General features: G+C 43.4%; 1 protein-coding gene across 1 annotated transcript in view; it reads left to right on the top strand.

The window, feature by feature from the left end:
• Nucleotides 1-9,382: 9,382 nt before the first annotated feature.
• Nucleotides 9,383-25,359, top strand: part of LOC140159621 (uncharacterized) — a 44,003-nt gene continuing 28,026 nt past the window's right edge. Inside the window, 2 exon segments of the mRNA XM_072183116.1 lie at nucleotides 9,383-9,786; nucleotides 23,624-23,847. Of these exon segments, the coding sequence (XP_072039217.1) occupies nucleotides 23,729-23,847 (119 nt within the window). The 5' untranslated portion in view covers nucleotides 9,383-9,786; nucleotides 23,624-23,728.

The raw sequence follows: 25,359 nt of genomic DNA, 5'->3' as shown, positions 1-25,359 counted from the left end.
TCCTCCAGAAAAACATACAAAAGTAATATTATCTGTCCATTTGTCGAAATTGCCTTCTCTCGTCGCTTTCTACTCGCCTATCTTAACGTAACACGGTCTGCCCACGTCGTCGTCAGTCTCACATCATCGGTCTTGGTCGTCCGGCATCAGTCCCCTGGTCTAGTCTTGTCTGACAAGTTTCTCAAATCGCCCACCTCAAAACCCACGCCAAAGTTTGGATCAGCTGACTTTTAACCAATCAGCGTCCGCGATTGCTAAATTCTCACAAAGGCGATGCCGCTTCCTGTACAACAGCTTACAATGTTACCAGTACGCGCTGAAAACAATGCAAAACTTTACAATAACAACTTAAGTGTGGTACAAAAAATACCTTGATGTAGCCGCAAAACACGTGATTATTTGGCTTGCAAAATAATGGAAAAACACGCCATTTATAGAGGGGAAATCCCGTTACAGTACCATCAACCATGTGAAGTACTTAGGCCAAGATCGGTTCTAGTGTTGGAGACCTAAAAATAAGAAAAGCACTAGCCTGGGCAGCTTTCTGGAAACGGGAACGCCTTTGGAGAAGCCCATCCATGCCAATCGAAAACAAATCAAGCTGTTTGAGACAACTTGTGTTACTGTGTTTCTGTACGGTGCGAGTCATGGGTAATCACCAAGAACATGTAAAACAAGATCAATGCCTTTGCAACATTTTGCTACATAGTCATGTTAAACATCAAACGTGTGGATCGGATTCGAATACCATCTACAATCTGACCAACACCACTCCACTGGTTGCCAGAGTCAAGATTCATCAACTCAAATTTCTCGGCCATATACTGCGTCTTGAAGACGACGAGCCTGTGAAAGAATATGGCCTTTATCATGTTTATACTCCACCACATGGAAAGAGGAAACCGGGTCGGCCGCGCACACCGTACTTACAGTATGTCCAGCACCTCCTGGGAGATACTGAAGAGATGCTGCAGCCAAACTAAATTGTTTCGCTTGCACAAGATCGCATGATAGATGTGTACCTTCAAAAGTTGCCACTACAAGATACAATCAACCTTGGATCACAAAGCAGGGTAAAAGACTGGTCTATTGCCATTTGGTCTAATACCATTTCGTCTAATTCCCGTTTAGTCTATATTCAATTGGTCTATCACCAGAAAGGCTAATTGCCGCGTAGTCTAATAATCGTATACACCAGGCACAAAAAGAAACTCGTCAGTTATATTCATCCTTGCTGTTCAACAACCTGATAATTTTGGATTATTCTGAAATATACATTTTGTTAATTGGACTTTGCTTTCTCATTTGACACCCTGTTCGTGAAAAACGAACAAGAATTGACCAAGATATGCTCCTCCAAAGCCTCAAACCCCAAAAAGAAAAGTTGCATTTTCAACGGTTTTCAATGGGAACGCATCGTTGTGTTGCACACAAGCACCGCGGGCCAATCAATAACGCACACAGTGTAACAGGCACAATTGAATCGTTAAAATTGCAACTTTTCATTTTGGGATTTGAGAGTTTGGAGGCGCATATCTTGGTCAATTCTTGCTCAATGTTCACGAACAGGGTGTCAAATGAGAAAGAAAGGTCCAATTAACAAAATGTATATTTCAGAATAATCCAAAATTATCAAGTTATTGAACAGCAAGGATGAATATAACTGACGAGTTTCTTTTTGTGCCTGGTGTAGTCTAATGTCCATTTAGTCTAATATTGTTTGGTCTAATAACCGGTATGTCTACTAACCATATAGTCTAATAACCATTTGGTCTAATCTTTCTTTAATAACCATTTGGTCTAATACCCATTTGGTCTAATAACCGGTAGGTCTAGTACTCGTATGGTCTAATAACCAGTTAGTCTAATACCATTTCGTCTATTTATTAATAAACTAAATGCTTGTAAGACTAAATGGTTTGTAGACCAAATGAGTATTAGACCAAATGGCTATTAGACCTATTGGTTATAGACCAAATGGGTATTAGACTAAATGGTTGTTAGACTAAATGGTTTTAGACTTATTGGTTATTAGACTAAATGGTTATCGGACCAAATGGTTATAGGACCAAATGGTTAAAGGACCAAATGATTATTGGACGTAGTGGATATAGACGAAATGGGTTTAGACGAAATGGATGTAGACAAAATGGATATTAGACCAAATGGCATTAGACCAAATGGCAAATCCCCAAAAGACTCACTCGGCAGAAGATATAGCTTTAATAAAGCTCGACACTCTAAGAATATTTTGAAAGATACAAAGTTCTTAAGACTACATGCAGATCAGTTTGTACGAAAGCATACAATGATTATGTGACAACATCATTTCTCCAGAATCGACCTCAAATTCCAAGCGCTTTTGGAGCTTTATTATATTAACAGTAAGAAATATGACAATGCAGGGGTTGCCCCACTGAAAGCTTCCAAGGACCTATAGTCCTCACTCAGTCATGGATCCAATCATCATCCATCCTAATCATGCTAATGAATGGTATCCACAAACTGCTCGCTGGTCTCCAAATCCATAAAGCGTGTGGACCAGACGAGATTCCAACTATACTGTTGAAAGTGTTGGCAGACGATCTTCTCCAGTCATCTCTTTGTTCTTCCAAGCTTCTCTCAACCAAGGGATCATCCCAGAAGATTGGATAACAGCCAATGTTGTGTCTCTTTCAAAAAATGTGACAGGAACAAAGCTGAAAACTACCGACCCATATTCCTGACATCTGTCACATGTAAACTTCTAGATTAAATCTAGAACATGTCATCTACAGCAGTATCATGCGTCACCCCGATAAGCATAATATTCTCAACGATGCCCAGCATGGCATCCGCAAAAGACGATCATGTGCGACACAGCTTATCCAAGCCATCCAAGACATTATGCAGTTACTGTCCGTTTTTCCTATTCAGTGCACACACAGCGCTCCAATTGATGATTGACCTTTAGCTCACTCACTGCACTGTAGGTATAAGCAATAGACTAGTTAGTGGGCTGGAGGGAAAACCCTTCACCCAATAATAGCCATAGAGGTTCACATATGTGAATTATAATGTTCATCCTTAACATACTACAATTTGAAGTAAAAAATGTCACGGGAAAGCTGTTGTCGAGCTGTTTTTCCGTAGAGAGTCTTCCAAAATTTCATAACAGTCGGACGTGTAATTTTAATGGCAAATTGTGCTCAACAGCTGACTCGAGATATCTCCAGCTTCGAGCGAGCACCATCGTGTGATCGGTTTGATCAATTTTCGCCATAGAAGCTGTAAAAAAACTTCAATTCTTTCCCTCTATGGTCATCTAAAAATGATTAAAATGCGATTTTGGGAAGATTGTTGTCGAGCCCTCCCAAATACAGAGTTCTGACTGCCCAATAGGGAGCTAAAACTTGGAAAAACTTTTTCCAAACCGTGTTAAGTCTAAAACGACATGTTTCTCATTTACTTGTGTGATACGATCACAATATGACAAGTTTGACATGCGTTGTACCATCAACATGGCTGGATAACAATATGCAGACTTTTGTTCTCATTTCGGAAACAAAGGCCACGCTCAGTATTGTAAATGTGCGTTTGCTTTGTAATGGTGCATCCAACTGAAATTATAATACCTATTTCATCACAGCACATTGCTGCGATATCGCACATGTAAATCAGAAACATAATGTTTATGGATTTAACCAGGGATATGAGACACATCCCTGATTTAACATAGTTGAGCTGTTTTGAATGAGGTTTATCTTGGTGTAGGCCTAATGGGGTTTAAGTCCTTCGCAATTACTCCTCCATTGACAACGACGTTTTTACAGCCTCTCTGAATGAGCACTTACACAACATTCCTGAATCTGTTGATGTCAACGAGTATTTTGACCAGTATAATAAGACATGCCATGACCTCCTGGATGAGCATGCTCCTGGAAGGACACGCTCGCGTCTAGTTAAAACCCGTCAACCCTGGTACAATGACAATGTTCATGACGCCCGTCATGAAAAACGTCGTGCTGAGCGTAGATGGCGTCATTCTCAATCAGAAACTGATCGCAAGGAGTTTCATGTTGCGACAAATGCTTCGAAAGAAGCCATTGTCAAAGCTAAGCAATCTTACTATACTGAAAAACTCACAGGTGCCGACAACAAAACAGTTTTTCAGACTGTAAACACTCTGCTAAACAAGGGTGCTAAACCCCTGCCAAGTCACGACAACCCTGTTGAATTGTCTGACAAATTCTCTCGGTTCTTTGTTCATAAAATTGCAACAATCCGTGAAGAATTAGAAAGTGACTCCAACAAACCATCTACCACCAAGCTCCAGGAAACCTGTGATCCAAATTGTATGCCTCTCAATGAATTTAACAAAATGTCTGAAGATGAGGTGAAAAAGGTAATCACCAAATCTTCCAACGCGTCTTGCTCTCTTGCAACGCGCACCCAACATGGTTTTTGAAAAATCATCTTGACAGTCACATACCAGCAATCACCAACATTGTGAACAAATCTCTTAGCTCTGGTGTCTTCCCGAATGCTGCTCACCACACAATTGTCACCCCGTTGCTCAAGAAACTTTCCGCAAATAAAGATGAGTTGAAGTAAGTAAGTAACCTGAGCTTTGTCGCCAAAGTCATCGAAAAGTGCGCTTCTGAGCAATTTGTTGAACATCTGAATAAGAATGACATGTGCGATCCTTTGCAATCTGCTTACCGTGCTCACCATTCTACTGAATCAGCTCTTATGAAAGTTCAGGATGACATAATGTGTGATATTGATTCCAAAAAAGCTGTTTTCGTCGTACTCCTTGATATGAGTGCGGCGTTTGATACGGTGGATCACGCCATACTGTTGAACCGTCTCGAGCAGAAATATGCTGTAACTGGGACAGCCCTTGAGTGGTTTAGCTCATATCTTAAAGGATGGTCATCACGTGTGAACATAAACGGCACCATGTCAGACCCAGTTACCACTGATTTCGGACTGCCACAAGGATCAGTCCTCGGACCTCTTTTGTTCACCACATATTCCAAGCCCATCGGTGAAATTGCGAGGAAACACGGCATCGATTACCATCAGTATGCTGATGACTCGCAATTGTATGTTGCTTTTAACCCGCGTAATCCTGACGACATCATCAAGGCATTAAACAAGATATCATGCTGCATTGCTGACATAAAATCTTGCCTCACCGCCAATTATCTGAAACTCAACGACTCCAAGACTGAGTTTTTCATTGCAGCATCAAATAATAATCTCAAGCCCCTGGACATACAGAACATTCAACTCACCATCGGTGACTCCACTATCAATCTGTCTTCTGTCATTCGCAACCTGGGTTGTCACTTTGATTCCAACATGTCTCTTACTGCTCATGTTAACATTCTCCGCAGAAATACGCTCTTCACGAAAAAGAACTTGTGGCGTATCCGGTGTTACATCAATCAAGAGACCTGCCATCACGCAGTAAGAGCACTGATACTCTCCAGGCTCGACTATTGTAACGCACTCTTCCTTCAGCTCTCTGCAAAAGACATAAGCCGTCTCCAAAGACTTCAGAACTCCGCCGCGCGTGTCATCTTTGCTGTTGGGCGTCGAGTCGAAGCTCACCCATTAGTCTCATCTCTCCACTGGCTCAGCATTGATAAACGCATCAGTTTCAAAATTCTTCTGATATCTTCAAGTCTCTCAACAACCTTGCTCCGAAGTACATCTCCAACAAACTGACTCCTTATATTCCTCAAAGGACTCTCAGATCAAGTAATGACACCACGCGTCTCCTGGCTGATAGATCCATCAGTGTCGCCGGTGATCGTCGTTTCCCTGTAGCTGGTGTTAAGCGCTGGAACTCATTACCAACAGAAATCAGACTTTCGCCATCGGTCACTCTTTTCAAACAGAGACTCAAAACTTATTTATTCTGAACTGTTTTATTCTGAACTGGTTTTCTTATGTATTTGTTTTTTACTGTAAGCGCAACGATGCTTTCTTTGCGAATTGCGCCCTAAGAACTTTGTAGTAGTAGTAGTAAGTCCTGCAAAGGTCGTGGTTAATTCTGCTGTAGACATGACTGCTCTGGCAAAGACCATCGAGAATATCAAGTTATAGACGTCATTGCTTGATTTCTCGAACGCATTTGATCGAGTTCCACATTCACAAACTTTTAAGTTCTATAGTATAATGGCATTGAGGACAGCACATATATATGCATGGATTGCTGATTTTCTGAACCATCTTTCCCAACAATTGACTATGGATGGAGCTACCTATAAATCATCTCCTGTCCACTCCGGGGTCCCACGAGGCTTGGGCCATTGCTCTTTCTCCTCTTCATCAATGACTTGCCTGAAGTTACATCACCTCAATCTACGGCATTGGTTGATGGCGTTTCATCCCAAAAAAATAACAAGTGCTTCACGTCAGCAACAAAAAGAAGATCTTCAAGATGCCATTATAACATCCATGGCAATACTCTGGAATGCACTTCCCCAGTTGACACCGCTTCCCTGGAATGCTTCAGAGGGCAGGTGCAAGGAATACCAACGTTGTCAAAACGTTTTCCCAACGTAAGGCTGGGATTCCAATTCAAAGGCCCGTAGGTCTATGACGTTTCAGCAACTTTCAAATGGAACCATTTTGGTACCAGTCGATCGTATAAGTTTTCACAACAATTTTGGTAACAAATTGGGTAACAGTTGGGTAACAAATATATGATTATTGTGATGAGTACTAGTTTTGGATGAGGACCTTCTCTCCTAAATATTATACTCAGTTGAAATAATAGGACACAAAACCGCGGATGATAGAACGCAGGACACTGCCGCGTGCACTTTTGAGACCGTACTTTTAAGTACACTTGATGGCTATTCAACACCACGGTGTTCCTCTCTTAGTGCGAAGTGGACAAGAGAGCATTTCCAGGCATAGGAAATGCTCTCTTTGTCTTATTGTCTTTTCCCATACAGTAGGGGCCTACACAAATTAGGGGAAGGTGGGGCATAACGGAACACTTAACTTCGAGGATGCTCTGTGACGTCACCATAAGTAATATGACTGTAAAAATTATATGTTCAGTTGAAGATTGTATTTACCTTTAATATACCATTAACCAATAAAACTTGAATCTTACAATTATTTTATAAAAATGAAGAAATATTTTCAAAAAAATAAATCCGTTTTGTCCCACTAGCGGCGGGGCAAAACGGAACCCGCCTATGGGGCAAAACGGTACCCTGGGTGTAAACTTATATCAGTAGTTCCATCGGTAGGCCCTAGGCCTAGTTATATGTAGGCCTATATTCAGTTACAATATTAAGTAGGCCTACCATCTCTTATAGACCTATATAGTAGGCCTAGTTATATGTATATGACCAATATTTGATTAGAAAGAAATGTTAAGTAGGCCTACCCATCTCTGTGGAGTAAGTTAACTTTTAATCATTAATTCTATCTGTAGCCTAGGCCTAGTTTAATATGCCTATGTTTCAGCGAAGTGTTTACCATGCTCGAGTAGGCCCCTAGATAACGCCTACATTTCTTTGAGTGAAGACGTATTATGTCAAATTGGGGCAAAACGGAACCCATCTGTGGGGCAAAACGCCCGCGGCAAAACGGAACCCTGTTCCATTATGCCCCACACTAGGGGTTCCGTTTTGCCCCATACCCGATTTTTTAGGAATAGGTTGCATGCATAATATGGCATATAGGCCATGCAGTACATAAAGCTCAAAGGCTAGTACTTTAGTGTTTACAATATACACAATTATTTGGGAATCCGATATTAATGAAGTAAAATTTCAGCACATTAAACATCTACCGGTAGGCCCCTACATATCTTACGTCAGACAGGTTGTAATTTTTTGACTCGATCTTGCTCAGATGTCAGTAGGCCTAGATTGCTTCAGATCAAATTTTTGTTGTAAATCTGCGTGGCCATAGGGGGGGGGGCCTACTTGTGTTCCGCCAAGGCCTATTTTTCCCTATGGGTCCGTTTTGACCCAGGGGTCCATTATGCCCCACCTTCCCCTAAGGACGTTTCTTAAACATTCTGAATTAATATTAATCGTCCAGATAACGTGAATAGGTGTAGGCCCTATACGAAAGACGTTTTACTGACGTTTGGAGACTGACGTTTGGATGTGATGAAGGTCAGGTCAAGTTTTCAGGACGTTGATGCAGGACGTTGTTACAACGTTTAAAGAACGTTACATCTAACCGTTCTAGCGACGTCAAAAATTTTACGTAATTTTGGGGGTTTGCCTCAAAAGAGGGGGGGGGCAAGAAAATATTTGGGGGGGGTTACCGATTGCAACAGAATCCATTTTATCACCATTCAGTTCAGAAAAGCATATTTATAACACATCAAAAGTTCCCCAAAATTCAAGCAATGGAACAGAGCCTAAATCTAAAATGGTCGCTTATGCGATAGGCTATAGGCTATGCAGGTGCATGTGAAATTTCAAAGTTAGTCAAATCATAGCTTCAATGGTCAAATCTTATTAACTTCATCTTATTATTCATTTTCGGATTTGAGTGATTCAAAAAGCGATCTTGACTCATCTTTCTTGATGAATTGAGTCAACTTAGGCCTACTTATTTGAAGCGAGTCACTGACTCATTGCCATTATTTTACCATTTTAGCCCTGAGGCCTAAAGACCCGGTTCAAAAAATGAGTCAGATAATTTGCTGATGACTCACAAAAGAAAGCTCAAAATAATGAGTCAAATGACTCGGCATTTTTTCTGTTTAATGTAGGCCTATTCATAATTGTAGCCTATCGACTAGGCCTAGACCCTATGCTGTATGCCATTATTCTGTTCCTCAATTTAAGACCTGTCAAGCTGATAGGCCTACATATACCGTATGGGCCCAAGGCCTTAGGAGCTCGTATATAGGCCGGGCCTAATGGCGGTCAGCACTCCAGGGGATAAGAGGGCCCGGAAAGAGGGTCTGGGTGGACAAGATGGGTCGGGGTAGGGGGAATGTTCCACGTAAAAATACCGGGAAATATCTCCCCTCATAATCCTCCACTCCACCTCCCTCCCTGGTATATTCATCTCAGCTCCCTCCTAAGCTCATGTAGCAAACAGTATTTTCAATGATCATGATAACACTAACAGGCCTGTCCGTGGGGTATGTCCCCCGCATGTTCCGGGGCCGGTGAGACTATAACCTATTCACCCGCGCCTGGTATGAAAGGAGGGACAGACAAAAGAAAGCAATAAGTTAAAATATGTGGCCAAATTTTAGTTAAATTTTATTTTTAAAAGCTTTAAATACCTATCTACATGATTTTTTCATTGAAATCTAAAACTTGTCCCTCAATGATATCATACTACGCATGCGTAGATCAATCAATCAACGAAAACCTTTCCAAACAAACCGCGAAACCCGTCACCCTAACTTCTTCATGGCCGCCATCATGGATGATAGGATTATATGGAAATGTACCGACAACATTATGACTGCACATCATTTTCACCGCGAGAAAGCACCTTCATAGATCGTGTACCACGCTAGATACATCTCAAACATAGGCTAGAAAGTCTCTCATTTAAGGTTATGGGTATATTTTGTGAAAAAACGTGTTCCCACTGTGAAATTTATGAGGTTAAAAATCGGTCACTTTCTCAAAATGAACAGCAACTACCGTGTATAACGTACGGGTTACGTTAACTACTGTGTTGTGAATGCAAAAGCATTGTAGCAGTGTTGTTGTTGTGTTTTAGTGTAAGGTCGGCTGTTTTTCACCAACTCGAGCATCTCGTACACATTTTTCGACGTTCATATAGTTCCAGGTATGTATTTAATACATAGGCAGTTGTGAAAAGTGAGCTTTAGGTCGCCCAAATATAATTAAATTTGGAATTTGTGAGCTTACATGAAATTGAAAAAAAGTATGCAGCAAAAAAGCCTCAACAACAGTTCAACCTCAGTCAAAGAAAGACGACCCTTTCATGCTTTATTTCCTCACGCTCTAAATAACGGAAACCTCGGTATCGCAAGCAATGTAATTTTTAAAGCAAATTGATATCACTGCAGACTTGTGAGACATTGTAAATCATGACAATTTGAATTTGCAGAACACTCCTGAGTGCGGCCAGTGTAATTACTATTTTCACACATGGATGGATGCATTTATGACAAGTAGAATATTTTTGTTTTCGTGTTTTGTTTTTGGTACTGTCAGGATGTACTCAAGTCAAGCTCTTTAATACTCTCAGTGAAATTTGACAGCTTCATTAGTATGTCCATACCCAAATATGTTAATGGTCAAATGATGGTCATGATGATGGTGTCATGGTCATGGTCATGATGGTGTAAATAATTTGCAGTCATGCTGGTATTATTAAAAATAGTCCATGCATGCATATGCATCATTGCATGATGAGTCCGATTAAATTCACTAAATCAGTCTTGGAACAAAATATTCATTTTACTGACATGATCGTATTCTGGTAAAATGGTATCAACATGTAATTGTCATGATTGTTGTATTCATAAATTTATTCATAAATAATTGAATTATTTAACGTAGCAGTAATGGACGCCTGCGTCCATACTGTACATGTACGATAAAACAAAACAAGCTCATTTAACTGTCCTTGTCATTGTTTGTGGTCATTTGCTAGTCCGAATAATCAGACCCAGAACAAAATATTAATTTCTGACATGATCCTGTTCTGGGTCTGAACTGTTTCCATATGAAATCTTGATGGCAAATTGGACAACAGAAGCACATGGTTCTACGTGACAGCTTTTTAATCCCTATTCATGTTACGTGAATCACGCTATTGTGGACCATCCTTCTGATACTTGAGTGTTTGGACAAGCGTAACGGTTTTTTGTCTACCTCTCTGTTTGTAAACAAACCAGGAGGTCGAAATCGTCCTCCTCGCCGAATACGAAAGTCAGCGTAATACGGCACTAGTCATTTGCCCAGTTTGCAAAATTTCATATTTTAAATAAAATCAATGTATGTAGGTGGTTTATAGATAGTACATGAATATTAACATGTAATGTGTTTTTTTTAATTTCTCGTAGCTTATATAAATTTGGAATATGAATTTAAAGTCAATTTTTTATTACTTCTGTGGTCTGTGCCTTTGTGTCTGTGATTTGCGGCGAGTGTACATGTATATGTATGAGCGTAAACACAGTGATAAACAACCATGCTGATTTGCTGAACAACGTTCTTGACAACTAGATGGTTGACGCGTTGGTGCGTAGAAGGGGAGGAGGAGACATCTCACTTCTGGGAGACCGGAGACACGGTCGCCGATCTCCATCATGTACCTGGATCACGGAAGTAGTCAAAAATTAACTATGGGGTGTCAACTGTCGCAAGGTAGTAAAACCTCATGCCATTGCCACTTAGAAAATCTTGTGGCAAGAGATGTCATTGTCAATTTAATAAACCAATAATTGTATGTAAAAATTGTGTGCTGAATGGCTTCAATTGGGAAATTTTTCCACGACTGAGGGGGTCACGTCCTTGACGCACCAAATGCAAATTTTTAATGCCAAGCATTTAAGAAAAGTTGACAGCCTTGAATTACATTTTGATTTTTAAATTGAACCACATAATTTAAAAACATGCTGTGCACACCCCATCAGTTTGAATCATCATGCACCAGGTTTGCCATAAGTCACCCAATTTTTCTCCTAATTTTCATTGGGCCAGGAAACTGAAAATTGCAGGGGTCACTGTCATGTTCTTAACCATATGTATCTGTATCACTATCAACAGATACATGTACAGATGGTTTCCAATGGGACAGAACAGAAAATAGTCAAACCTGTATTCCTTGTCATGTTTGGCAAAAAGTTTGCATCACTGAATTTTATTTAAATAATAATCTAAGTTTAAATTTAGTAAACCTATTCACATCAAAATAATCAATAATCAATTAAGACCTATTGCCTACTTGTTGGTGATTATGTAATTGTTGGATTGTCAATATTGAACAGTTGATATGTCAGGTACTGTCATCAATTCACTTTACATGACTAGGCAACAAAAATCAATCAACATTTCAGGCTTCAAAATCATGTTTTGCCTGTCATTACTCATGCTCACAAAGGGGAAATTGTTTTGAATTGAAGTCGATGATCTTGGATTTGTTTTCTCTACCTTTTATTTTTCACAATTTATTGAAACAAAATTAAAAGTTTTAAAACTTTTGCTTGGCAGTGCCTTTGAGTTTGTGAAGGCTAAAACCATCTAGACCTTCTGGTAAAACTAAGATTTCAGGTTTTTTTTCATTGTGGTCAGACAAGAATATATGATTACTAAATATCTAAAAGCTTTTGCTAACATTTCCGCAAGAGAGACGCATAGGGGTCGGTCAGTTGGCTGGCTGGCAGGCAAAATGTTTTGACAATAATTTGGAAATTGCAATTTGCATTAATAAGTACCGTAATTGAGAATAAATCCAGAATTTAATTCAGTAGGCCTATGGAGGAACATCAGAATCTACATTCCATAGTGTGTCATTGATTGTGGGGAAATAACTTAAATGCCGTATATTTTACTGGATGGTTGTTTTTTACCTGTAGACACCATTTTAGAAATTCACTACCACATGGTGGATTGTGGTTGCAGGATGTAAAAGTATGAATTCCCAAAATTAGAAAAAAATACAGGAAGTAGAATTTACCAATAAAAATAACAGTGTACGCCCTACATGTGTATATGACATGAATAAGGTTCATGGTAAAACCTGTTCGAACTTGGAAAGGCTAAGAATACTTCTTTGAATTTTTGAAGAGTCAACTATTTTGAACAGATCCTATAATAAAGTGGCTCATTGTGACTGACCTGTGTACATGTACTGTATCGGTACCGTACTTGATTTAAAATCGCAATTGACCACATTCTGAATGCATTCTATAATTATTTGAAATTGAAATAGTTAAAATGTCAAGCTCTATCATGTGTACACCACCCACTGCTGCAGTTCAAGCAAACTAATGAATGGCAAGTGAAAAATGTTTAGCGATAAATTATCCCCCTGTGAATTATATTAGTCCAGTTAGTGGGTGTGTACTGTATCAATCACATTTACAATAAATATCAACTTCAATGCTACATTATTATTGAGAGCAGGTAGACATCAGACATGTTTTTTGTCTACAGGCTCAGCTAAGTATAATTCCAAATTGGTGGGACTCAGTACACCGGTCGATCTTACCGTTTCCGATGTTGATTAAGATACTTCTTGCATCGATCCCTAGATGCGGAAAAAACCAATAGTCATTTTGTCCCACATAAATGAATAAATAACAAAAACCCCCCGATCCCCCGGTGGACTCACCCAAAAGGTGACGTCACACCATATGATCGTCCCTTATCCTCCTTGGTCTCCGACTGACACAGACGTGACTATCGATTGTTCATAGCACTGTGTATCAATTTCTCGACCAAAGGCGAGATATACGGTTGTAGTTTCACACCTTAGGTAAAACCAAACCGGTATTGTTCGGCTGAGGATAGTTTTGACGGCATTTTCTGGCGGAAAAGTGACAAAAAACGATCCAAAACTTAGCTACATATCGTGCCTCCGTTTGTATACGGGACACACGAGCAATTCAAAATGGCCGCTCGTTGACGCCATTCATTTTGTTTCCCACGTAAAACAACCATTGCAGCCTGTAAGTTACAATAGATGTTTGTACATACACATTGTATTTCATGTACGGTAGGTTATTGTCGCTATGTTAGGGTGATTACTCTATCGTTATGTCTTCATTACCGTCCGATAAGACGAGTTAATCAGATATTCATACGGTGGGGATTGGTAGGGACCCGTCTGACATTTTAGTAATAAAGTTAGCCAGTCCTTACTTTACCACTAACGTTAGCGACCAGCCTCCGTGCTCAGGTTTGCTTACTGGGCTTGAGTCGCGTGTTGGGGGGTAGTGCCCCTCCCTTATCTCCTCGCTTACGCCTCGGCCCTGTCGGGCTTGCCCTTCCCTGGTGACAGAGCGGGACCCACACCGCTCTGTTTCACCCACAGGAGTGCTCACGATCTTCTAGATGTCTTTCTTTTGCTTAGGACTCTCCGAGTTCCAGCTTGACGATTGGGATAGGCTCCGTCATCGCCATAAGACGAAGAAGAAATCTACCAAGGGCACTGGTAAGGTCGATCACGGTGGATTCTGCTGTGACAGCCCCTATGGGTCATGGCAGGTCTGCTTAAGGGGCTCCGGTCCCCGGACAAGCAGGCGGTTCCTTCGGGACTGCTAAGCGTCCAAAGGCTCAGCAGCCAGCGAAAGCACTGACTATACGTCGGAGCAAAGTAGCAGGCAGCAGAGCGGTAACCACCAGCGAAAACCCTAGCGGGTTTTGCAGCAGGAGGATACCAGTCGATCACGGTAGATTCTGCTGTGACAGCCCCTATGGGTCATGGCAGGTCTGCTTAAGGGGCTCCGGTCCCGGACAAGCAGGCGGTTCCTTCGTGGACTGCTAGCGCGTCCATAGCCTCAGCAGCCAGCGAAAGCACTGACTATACGTCGGAGCAAAGTAGCAGGCAGCAGAGCGGTAACCACCAGCGAAAACCCTAGCGGGTTTTGTAGCAGGAGGATACCAGTCCTCTAGCGAAAATCCTCAGGGGTTTTTAGCAGGAGGACACCCGTCTGTTGCAGGCATATCTACGGGCTCAAACAGCCACAGTAGTAGCCAGCGACGGGCAGCATGCAAGGGTAACCCGGGCTTGCCTGGGTTGAACCCTAGCATGCATGGGTTCAGCAGAGACGATACCGCGGCTAACGCTGTGGGTGTAGTCTTAGCAGAACCAACTGGGGTTGTCACACGGCAGCGTTCCATGGCGGGACCGCCGAGTGATACCCTGGGCCCTAGAATAGCTGCTGGCTGTCCACAGGGACTGGCTGGCGATTATTCAGGGGTTGGGCTCACAGTCTCTCACGGGACAGCGACCCAGGTGCATTCGGTGGCAGCTACAAAGACGAGCTCCGGCTTGACTTCAGTGGTAGCCGCTATGCACCCGCCCATAGCTGCCGTGAGTGGTCCGCCACACACAGCGACCTTGGGCGAAGCTCTAGAGGGTACAGTAAGTAGCTTGAACAGCCTAGCTGATCAACAACCCACTTATGTCCTCGAGAGCCAGCGGAGCGTGGGTGATCCATTACCGGCAATGGGTCAATTACCCTCTCTTGATCGATCACTGTCAAATCAACAGGGCATAGCTCCATTGATTGACGCTGCCTATTCAGGTGGCGAGGTGATTGATCGGGGGTATGCACGCTCAGCTACCCGTGGTACTAGGCAAGCTCCCTCTAGCCAAGGGACAGCCGGTATAGCGGGTACCCATACACACGGCTTGATCCCCTTGCGGGGAACGCAGTGAGGCAGGGGTACAGTGGTACACAGCCGGGAGCCCTCACGGGCACCTACGCTGGAACCACGCATTCGGCGGTACACTGCCGGGAACACTCACGGGTACCCACGCTGATACCGCACCGGTACCGCAGCAGCACCGCCTTAGTCGCCACAGTCTCTGTGGCAACAAGGGGGGCGGTGCTGGTACTGCAGTACCATGGGGTTACCCTGGTGGCGGATCCTTTCAGGGTCAGCTGCCGGCTGGGTATGCCCGTGGTACCCGCCGCAGGGTGTTTCTTCCACGGCCCAGCACCGCGGCAAGTGTCGCCAGCGATGGCCACGCAGTACCAACATCAGCTGTTGACCAGGCCAGCCGGCATGGGGCTAACCCAGATCTTGATCAGGGTAGGCCCGTGCTGCTAAGCGCTAGGACGACGGCTGCGAGAGCATCGCGGACCCAGTGGTGCCATGGCGGATACCTCAGGGTCTTGCGGGAGTACTCCCTCTTCTGCTGGCAGGTAGTCGGCGAGCCACACAGTGGTTATGCCTTCTTACCCGCTTTCAGATGCCCGTCCTCAGTTACCGTCATCATCGGAGCATGATCACGGATACTGTGGGCGAGGGAAAGGAGTCGGAAGCTGAGTCCGGTAGTGACATCACTACAATCTCCTTCCCCGCTGCCCCGCGAGGGGAGCAACAGCACTGATCTTCCTCCGGACACCCCTAAGGGGGAGTCCATGGAGGAGGACCAGGGATCCTTTCAGTAGGATGCTCAGCTGCCGCTTCCTCACAGGGGACGGCTGCACTCTCGTTCCCGGCAAACCTCCCGGGTAGATATCGTAGGGCTGTCGAGCTCAGTAGAGCTATGACGCGTGCTTGCACGCTTCCTCTGCGTGTAACACGGAGGACCACGGGACCTACCTGAGGGGATCCGAGAGGGACCCAGATGTCGTCAAGCGTATCGCGCTCAGACAACATCTGAGCTCTTCCGCGAGGTGAGCCTATTAGCGGTGCTAACAGCTAGCCTCAACGAGAGCTCCATGGGCCTAGCCCATAGGGTGTCCACTGGGCGCGGGGTGGGGCCTGCCACTCCAATCGCTCAACGCGATGGAAAGGCATGGTCCTTTTTCTCTTTGGATGCTTCTGCGCTACGGTGGAGGACCGTGCAAAGAAGCTACCAACGGGAGCACTCTGAAGAAGTCGGAAACTGCCCTTACCAGGGGTAGGAGCTCCGACTTCAGCAGGCCGTGCACCACCAACAGTACCCGAGCCCACTACCTCTGCAGCACCCATTTCTGGGAGGCGCAAGGGTAGCACAGGAACAGCTGGCAAGCCCCGAAGAAGAGCAAGCGCTCTTCCAAGGGAAGCTAGGCAGAGCATTCCTGGGGGGCTCAGTGGTTTTTCCACAGGGGATCTCCCAGTGGGCGACCGCTTATGGCTTTCACCCAGAGGTGGGACACCATCTCTTTGAGCGCCTGGGTATGGTCAGGGGTGAGTGGAGGTTACAGACTGGCAACCCAGTCTCCCCACATTGTCTGCACATTTCAGAGGTCCACAGTAGTGCCGTCAGACGGCCCCCAGCGTCGGGCACTACTGACAGGGATCACACAGCTTCTCACGAAGCGGGCGATTGTCCCGGTCTACCCCCGTTCTACGGGTGATCTTGGAGCCATTGGCTCCAAGGAAGACCGGCGACGGGAGCCCCATCCGAACCGCAGGCTGTTGAACACGCTCTTCAGGCCCAAGAGGTTCAGAATGGGGACTCTCGCCTCGGTGCTAGCCTGCCCCATCAGGGGCATGGGAACAGCATCGCTAGATCTCTCGGACGCCTATCTGCATATATGCCAATCGCCTCTCAAGATCGGAGGCATCTGCGCTTCTAGGTACAGGATCAAAATTACCAGTTTTGATACCGCCATCCGCCTGTCCATCTCTCCCAGGGTGTTTAACACTCTTGGTCAGAGCGGTGGCAGCGTACCTGAAGCACAGGGGTGTCAACATCAGTTGCTACCTGGACGTTTGGCTCATATACGGACGCACTCCACTGAAGACTACGGGTCTCATGGGGTTGATAGTCCGTAGGGTGCGGGACCCTGGATTTTTGATCAGCTCAAAAAGTCCAGCGTGGTCCCGACGCAGACACCACTATTTGTAGGGGCCCAGATCACCCTCACGGAGGGGTTCGCGGTGCTCTCACCCGAAGCGGGTGATTTAACATGGTGCGGTGTGCCTGACTCTTGGCCGAGTCTCGGGCAAAACCCGCTGTGGCATGGATGAAGGTGGTAGGCCTAATGGCCAGTATGGTAGACCTCGTACTGTACTGCCGTTTCTACGTTAGGCTTACCCAACTACACCTTCTAGCCTGCTTGCAGGCCCAGTCGTCACCCAATATCGCTCGCGGTTCCGTTGTCGGAGATCGCGAGAGGAACTCTGGTGGTGGACCCATCAGCCCAATTTGACCCAGGGTGTCAGGTTTCCTGCACCCCGGTATGTCACGTAGTGACGCCCATAGCGGCAAAACGGGGCTGGGGGTCCACATCCACGGAGACTCCGTCTCGGGCCTATGGGGCCATAGAGACAGAGTTTCACATCAACCTCCCTCGCTTACGAGGAGGTGATCGTGGAATCACATACCGTTGTCCTGACGGATAACACAACCGTGGTAGCCTACCCCAACAGACAAGGGACTCCGGGCCACCACGATTGAGCCTGTATGCACGACACCTGATAGGGTGGTGCAAGTTCAGGCAGATTACGATGAGAGTGATACACATCGCGGGCGTCACCAACATCCTCGCGCACAATCTGTCACGAGGAAGGGTGTCGGGACCAGCAGAATGGTCCCTTGCTCGCAGAGTCGCTCAGACGATCTTCAAGGGATGTACCACCCCACGAAAGATCTGTTCGCATCTCATCGCAATCATCCACTGCCGGTGTACTGCTCAAGGGTCGCGGACCCCAAGCATTCACCGTGGACGCTCTGTCCATAGACTGGGGAGGGATGACAGCTTATGCAGTCCCTCCGATCTCACTACTCATGAGGGTGGTGGCCAAGATCGGGTGGGAAGACTGCATTGTCATTCTGCTAGCGGCAAGGCCGCTGGCACTCCCCCAGGTACCAGATCTACCCCGGATGCCCGGAGCGGAGGTACCCAGTCTATCACTAGAGCACCTGCAGTTAGCTGCATGGCCCTTACCAGGAACGCAGCAGCGGAGGGATACTTTTCATCAGAAGCTGTTTTTCTCATCGCCGGGGCTAGACGAAAGTCTATCCTCCGTACGTATAGCCAGAGTCTGGCTCCATACTACGCTTGGTGCAATGAGACAAATAGCTCTCCCGCTAGAGCCTCTGTGCTGCTAGTTCCGGAGTTTCTGACAGAAAAGTTCCAAGCAAGCCTTCAGCGGGCCACTGGGGCCAGCTATAAGTCAGCTGTCCTCTCCATTCACCGAGGTTTCGAGACGGGTCGACTATCATAGCCGATGGTTACCTTATTAGTCTACGCCTCGACGGTATGTTCAACGAGTGTCTACCAAAAAGGAAAGTGATCCTCCTAAGGGATCCCAACACAGTCTTAGATTACTTTAAGGGTCACCTTTTGACCTTCCGTCAAAAGCGGCGCTTAAATACGTAACTCTCAAGATGGCTTTCCGGTTTGGCGTTGGCTTCGGACGGCGGTGCTGAGTTGCACACGGTCTCGAGGTTAGCTTCCGTGTTCACAAACACTGGAGCGACACTGTTTCGGCGCTCTGTTCTCGTGACTACGAACGGGCGCGGTGCATACCGACATTCGTCCCTCTCCAATCCCCAGGGTTGGGCAAGGTTCGGCTGAAGCCAAAGATAGGCTGGGGTGTCCGATAAGGCGCTGCAGCACTATTTCTTCCTAACACAAGCCTTGCGAGGGACTCACGACCGCATTCATCACCCTTACAGAGCCTTTCGGTCCAGCCGCTGTCGCAATGGCTGGTCCAGGTGTTGGTGGGGTCCGGGGATCGCGAAGGTTTCGGCGTCCCACCCACCCACTCGACACGAGCTATCTCATCATCTTGGGTATACCGTTCGGTTGTCCCTTGAGGAGATCTAGCAGGCGGTGTCCCGGAAGCCACCTTCGCCCTTCTCTACGATACTTCCGCTTACGTTAGTAATCAGAGACGGGCGGGAGGTTTACCGGGACATTGTTCGGCGATCATAATACGGTGGTGTACGGGTACCAGGTTTTCAGACTATACAGAATACTCAGCATGGTAAGAACCAGTGTCGCTATTCTTAACCACCAAACTTATTAAGTAAGGAGGTTTATGTCTGTGATCGCGTGGTCTTTTTGTTTTCCCGACCGTTGGGGAAAATATTTTCTGACCTCGCTGAAAACCATCGTTACCGCTCCCGATCCCTGATCAGATGCTGACCAATCTTGTACCTCCATCCGTCGGTTACTTGCTAGATCGATCTTTCAGATGTTGATGCAAGAAGTATCTTAATCAACATCGAAGCGGTAAGATCGACCGGTGTACTGAGTCTAGTCCCAAACAAAAATGTTTGGTAGACTCATAACCGTGCGATCTTACCTTTCCGATGTTGATTATCCCGGACCCGCCACCCCTACAAGTTTGGTCCGGTAGGGGATCCCAAGTCGGATAAGGGGCGATCATATGGTGTGGCGTCACCTTTTGGGTGAGTCCACCGGGGATCGGGGTTTTGTTATTTATTCATTTATGTGGGACAAAATGACTATTGGTTTTTTCCGCATCTCGGGATCGATGCAAGAAGTATCTTAATCAACATCGGAAAGGTAAGATCGCACCGGTTATGAGTCTACCAAACATTTTTGTTTGGGACTAATTTTCCTGACTTTTGCATTATATTCTCCTGTGATTTGGTCTGTGAAATGTGGACCATTTGTTGTCAGTAAATGAGTAAAGGTAAATCTTGGCTCATGGTCTTTGGTTCTTCTGTTAAAAATGGGTATACACGACACCAGGGTTCACAGTTTGCTCTCAAATAACCGGGTCCACTTTTTTATGCTGGACCCATTCAGATCCCATTTAGTTGAAATTTGCGGGTCCCAAATTGATTTTTGTGGGTCCAAATTGTACTTATGTACGAAACTTCAGAAACACCCGCAAATGTATTTTCAGTACTGGCGCAAACGATAAATATGAAAGTATGCCGAATTCGGCACCCAAAACTTACCAAAGTCGAGTCAAATTACTGGGTAAAAAGAGACTTTCCGCGATCGGCCGACTTTCTCATAAAGAACTACAATTACTACCTAATAACATGCACTACTTTAATCATCTAATTATTTTGTTATATTTGTTCGGTTGAAATATACAACTACCGCAAAAAAATGTTTTCGCGATGTCACCAGGAATTGACCCTGTTTTGTTGACAGTATTATTCATTTATTGTAACATAATATTTGCACGATCCGAAAAAAATATCGCAAGTCAACCTCTTCCACAGTTCCCCTCGTATCACTGATCAAATATCTGTGCATGAAATAGCGATGAGGTGTGTATCATGTTGCAGCGATATTTGTAATTGTACATGTATGTAATTTATGAATGAAAAGTTGTTTAAAAATGTGCTGTGAGCCGATTGAGAGCTGGGTTATCGCACAATGACGATCTATGATGACATTTTCTATATCTTGGATGGGATTTTTTCCGGGTCCAAGCACAGCCTGCTGGACCCATTCAGGTTACAAAATCTTACTTTTTCCGGGTCCAGTGAGTTCAAAAAGCGTCCTGGACGCGAAAACGCGATAAACTGTGAACCCTGCACGACACGTTCACTATTGTGCAGACACCGCACCCCCTAAAAGTATTTTATTGATTTGTTAATAGTGTACAGTGTATTTTGCACAGCCACATACTTTTATGCGATGAATGAGAATATGATGTGCGTATGTTTGATCGGACGTGTCCTCAAAACGCCTTGGCTTGACAACAGTCTGGGTGTACATACATGTACATTATACATTTAGCCAGTGAAAGAAACCAGAGCTTGTCTCAGTTGGTCTGGAGGCCGAAACTATGATCAAGTTTCCAAGAAAGTCAAGTGTAAACTCTCGGTTGGTTGGTTGGTTGGTTGGTTGGTTGGTTGGTTGGTTGGTTGGTTGGTTGGTTGGTTGGTTGTATAACTGAGAAATGTATGGACTTACTGCAAACAATACATGCAAGCTTGTAGAATGAATAACCGTCATTTAAAAAAAAAAAAAGGCGAATGTGTGCTGTGTAATTAAATGTGGTTTTGCAAGATTTCTATTAAAAAGCTACTGTACAATGTAACTACTGGTTTTAGCGGTATAATAAAGTTCTGAACATGACTAGGGATGTACATTGTACATTGATGTACATGTATAGATGGGATGGGTGGAGGAACTGTACTGTCTAGCACTAGCAGGTAAATAATTTTGTTTGATCATGTCTCGCCGCATTGTGAACTTGAAGATCAATCTCAACACTAGTACATGGATGTCTGCTAGCATTGTAAAGGCTTGTGCGAGACTGAGTGGGTGTACATGTAGTGCAGTTCTGCCTGTTGTGTCATGTCTTTAAATTTATTCATGAAATTGAAGCAAGAACCCTGTGAACCTGGAGCATAGTTTGAAGTTGATCTGTTTTAAAAATGGAAGATTTTAGGCATATGCTAGCCATTGCTAGGGATGTAAGTAAGTTTTCAGACATATGCCTGATTTCAGACATTTTGTTACTAGAAATGTCCCCACTTTTATTTATTTTCAGCCCGTTTTGAAGCTTTGTAAGCCCAAATGTATGCTTTTTCCTGTATTTTTCTGCAAGGGTGTTGTATCCGAGGCAGCTACCTTAAACTGCCTCCCCCACAAACAAAAGGATGTTGATTTTTTTTGGTTGTTCCCTTACATGAAGTAATAAAGCATTTTATTGCACCATATGATCTGTGATAGAATTGAAGCAGGCAGAGTGTTTTGCCCTAAATGATTATGTTTTGAAAAGTCTGCAATTAGTGCTGGTGCATTGCAGTGACATTTAGAAATTCAAATATAAGCACAATTTAAGGAGAAATAATACCATAAAATTGAATCATAATAATAATAAGTTCCTGAGTGATAAGTACTTGAGGAAAGGTTTTAATAAAAAGAAAGATAAGATTGGATAAATTTTCAGTCTTGTAAACTTTACAATCCACACATGTACAATCATATTGAAACAAACAAATATTGATATAAAATTGGATCGATTGAGCCCATATTTATTGGTCGAGCTATGAGTTTTAAAATATTGGACGAGTGCTGCAATCATTACCTAAAGCCAAGAGCTGCTACATGTATCATTCATGGTTGATTTTTAAAAAATTTGGATAAAAGTTAACAAAAAAAAGTGATAATATCCAAAAGGGGCATATTTGTAACTTGTGTTCGCTTCAGAATCTATCCAAGAAATGTTTTTAAAACCAGTGCATTATTAGATGTTGCATTTTTTTTTAAATCATGGGCCATTGGAAGGTTTTTCTTGATTGTGCCACTTTTTGAAATATTTTATTGAAAATGAACATTCAGTTCATGCGAATAAAATATTGTCTCAAAGTATTGAAGGAAGTAATCAATGAAAATATATTTGCGTGCTGCATTTGGGAAAGCTGAAAGGCTCGCTATAAAAAAGGGATTGTGGGGGCTGTAATTACTGGAGTGTGGGAGCTAAATAAATATTTGATTTCAGAGTAATAAGCCCAAATTAAGCAAGCAGTGCACTGAATGGAACACAATTTACATTTTATGATATCTCAAAAAAAAATGAAATAACAGTGTGTGTTTCTTTGCAGAGATAATATACCTGGGCAAGATCTCTAAAAGAATATCTATAAAATTTTAATTTTGATTCATATAATCATTGCATGTGGTTAGGTGCAGCCATACAAAATGTATGTTATGCCAAATAAAATTAATTTTTTGGTTCTTGTCCGGAGGATTTTCATGAATTGATGAGGGAGAAAAGTGTGTTTTTTCTCCTTTGATGTAAACTTCGCATTGTTAGTAGTTTTGGGTCTTTTTCAACAGTGCTTTTCTTGAGGGATACATTTTGTAACCAAAAACTACCTTCTCAGTTTGTATGGCCTACATATAAACCCTTTTTGGAAGTTATGAAGTGCACTGAATGAAAATTATCCAATGTTGCAAAATTCAGAAAAGCTTATTAGAAAGGTATGATATATTCGAAGTCTTTCTGTAATTTGTGGTTTAAAACTTGCATTTTAACATCCATTTAGGTGTTCAACCCTAACCAAAATGTTGTATAAATTTTTGTCATTTCTACAGAGTTGAGGTGTAGGAGAGCGTTGCCATGTGGGTGACGTGTGTGGTCCGTTGGACTGCATTAAGCCTTGTACCCTCCCAGCTTTGGTTAGTTTCAATGCATGCGTGATGAGCCAGGTACTGTATGAGCACCCAGCACACATTGCCACCGCTGCTGCTGCTGACCTGCGCCACCACATCTCCACTGCTACTGCCGCTGGCACCGCCATAATGGCTGCCGGCTCCGAGTAAGTACCCTTCAGATCATGTTGTTAAATTTAAAATGTACCCCCCCCCCCGGTCGAAAAAAATGGAATGTCGATTGCTCAGAATGTATATATGCAAATCAACACTGTAAAGTAGGCACCGGAGTTTCGCGCGATTTAAAACGGCAAAATGCGCGGCCGTTTTTTTATAAAGCGCGAAAATGCACGAAAATTCAAGTCAAAAAGCGCGAAAATGCGTTTTCCAGACAGATTTTTGTGCGTCCATCTGAAATTCACGATTATCACGATACACACGTACCCCGGGGTCTACACCTCATCAAATGTTGATTGTTAAAAAAAAATAAAAGTGCATTTTCGCCGATGATATTCCATCTCCGTTAAGCTATGATAATTTTTCTCATTTCTGTATCAGTTTTGGTCCCAAACGTGGTCAAAAACAGGTGCAAAAACATGAGCAAAGTCTGTCAATCTTGAGCAATTTTCGTTTGTACTTTCACTTCCGCATTTCTTTTTTTTAAATTAACGTGTTGTTGATGCTACAAAAACTAAAACACGCTACTACCACAAATAATACTGAAAAAGGGGTTATCATTTGGATTTTGTCTTTAAAATTGCTTTTATTCATCGTAACAATAATACTAATAAAGGAAACCTAGATTATTTATGAGAAAATAAACTTAAAATATTAAAAATTGAATATTGTCAGGTTGTGATAAATAATTAAATAAACATTAACCGCACGTTAGCGGCATGTGCTTAGTTGTAAACAAATCAATCGGGACTTCCCCAGGCCAGCGTTAGATTCGGAAAGCATGCAAAAGTGCACGATTTCCTGACGTTGCATTTACAAATATTGCAGAATTTACTTCAATTCTCAGCAGGTGGGTCAAAATTTTGGGGCTTTTATCATCTTAAAAATATATAAGAATAAAAATTTAAGCCTGTTATGTTGTAAAAAGGTTATTATTGGTGAATTTACATTGAAAAGTATTGTTTTTGGCAAAATTCTCAAAATTCACGATGGACCACCAAAATCGCGATGGACCCCCAAAATCGTGATTTTTTGCGCGATTGCGCGAAACTCCAGTGCCTACTGTAAAGTTATAAACCTTTGTTGTGCAGGGTTGGGGGAGGGGGGTATTCACACATGGGTGTGAGCGGGGTGTGCATGCATGTGGACATTTTTGGAATTTAAGAAAACTAAAACCAGCTGACCAACAGGGGCACTTTGGATGGATTATCAGCATCCATATAATGTGGGTTTAAAAAGCTCTTAAGTAAAAAAACCCTGTATTATCAATATCATAAAGTCTACACCTTTATCTTGACAGTTCCTCATTTGCTCGCCCTAGTCCTTTTTAAAGGCATTTTTACATAAACAGTTTTACATTCTTAAGGGGTACTACACCCATGTGGTGAATTTGTGACTATTTTTGCATTTTTCTCAAAAAATAATTACACACTGGTAACAAAAGTTTTGTGTATTATTGGGGCAAGGAATCCAATTACTACACTGAAATTTCAGTGACTCAA

The sequence above is a fragment of the Amphiura filiformis genome, chromosome 8 (genome assembly GCF_039555335.1).
Source record: "Amphiura filiformis chromosome 8, Afil_fr2py, whole genome shotgun sequence".
NCBI lineage: Eukaryota > Metazoa > Echinodermata > Ophiuroidea > Amphilepidida > Amphiuridae > Amphiura > Amphiura filiformis.
This window is presented reverse-complemented; position numbering and strand designations above follow the sequence as displayed.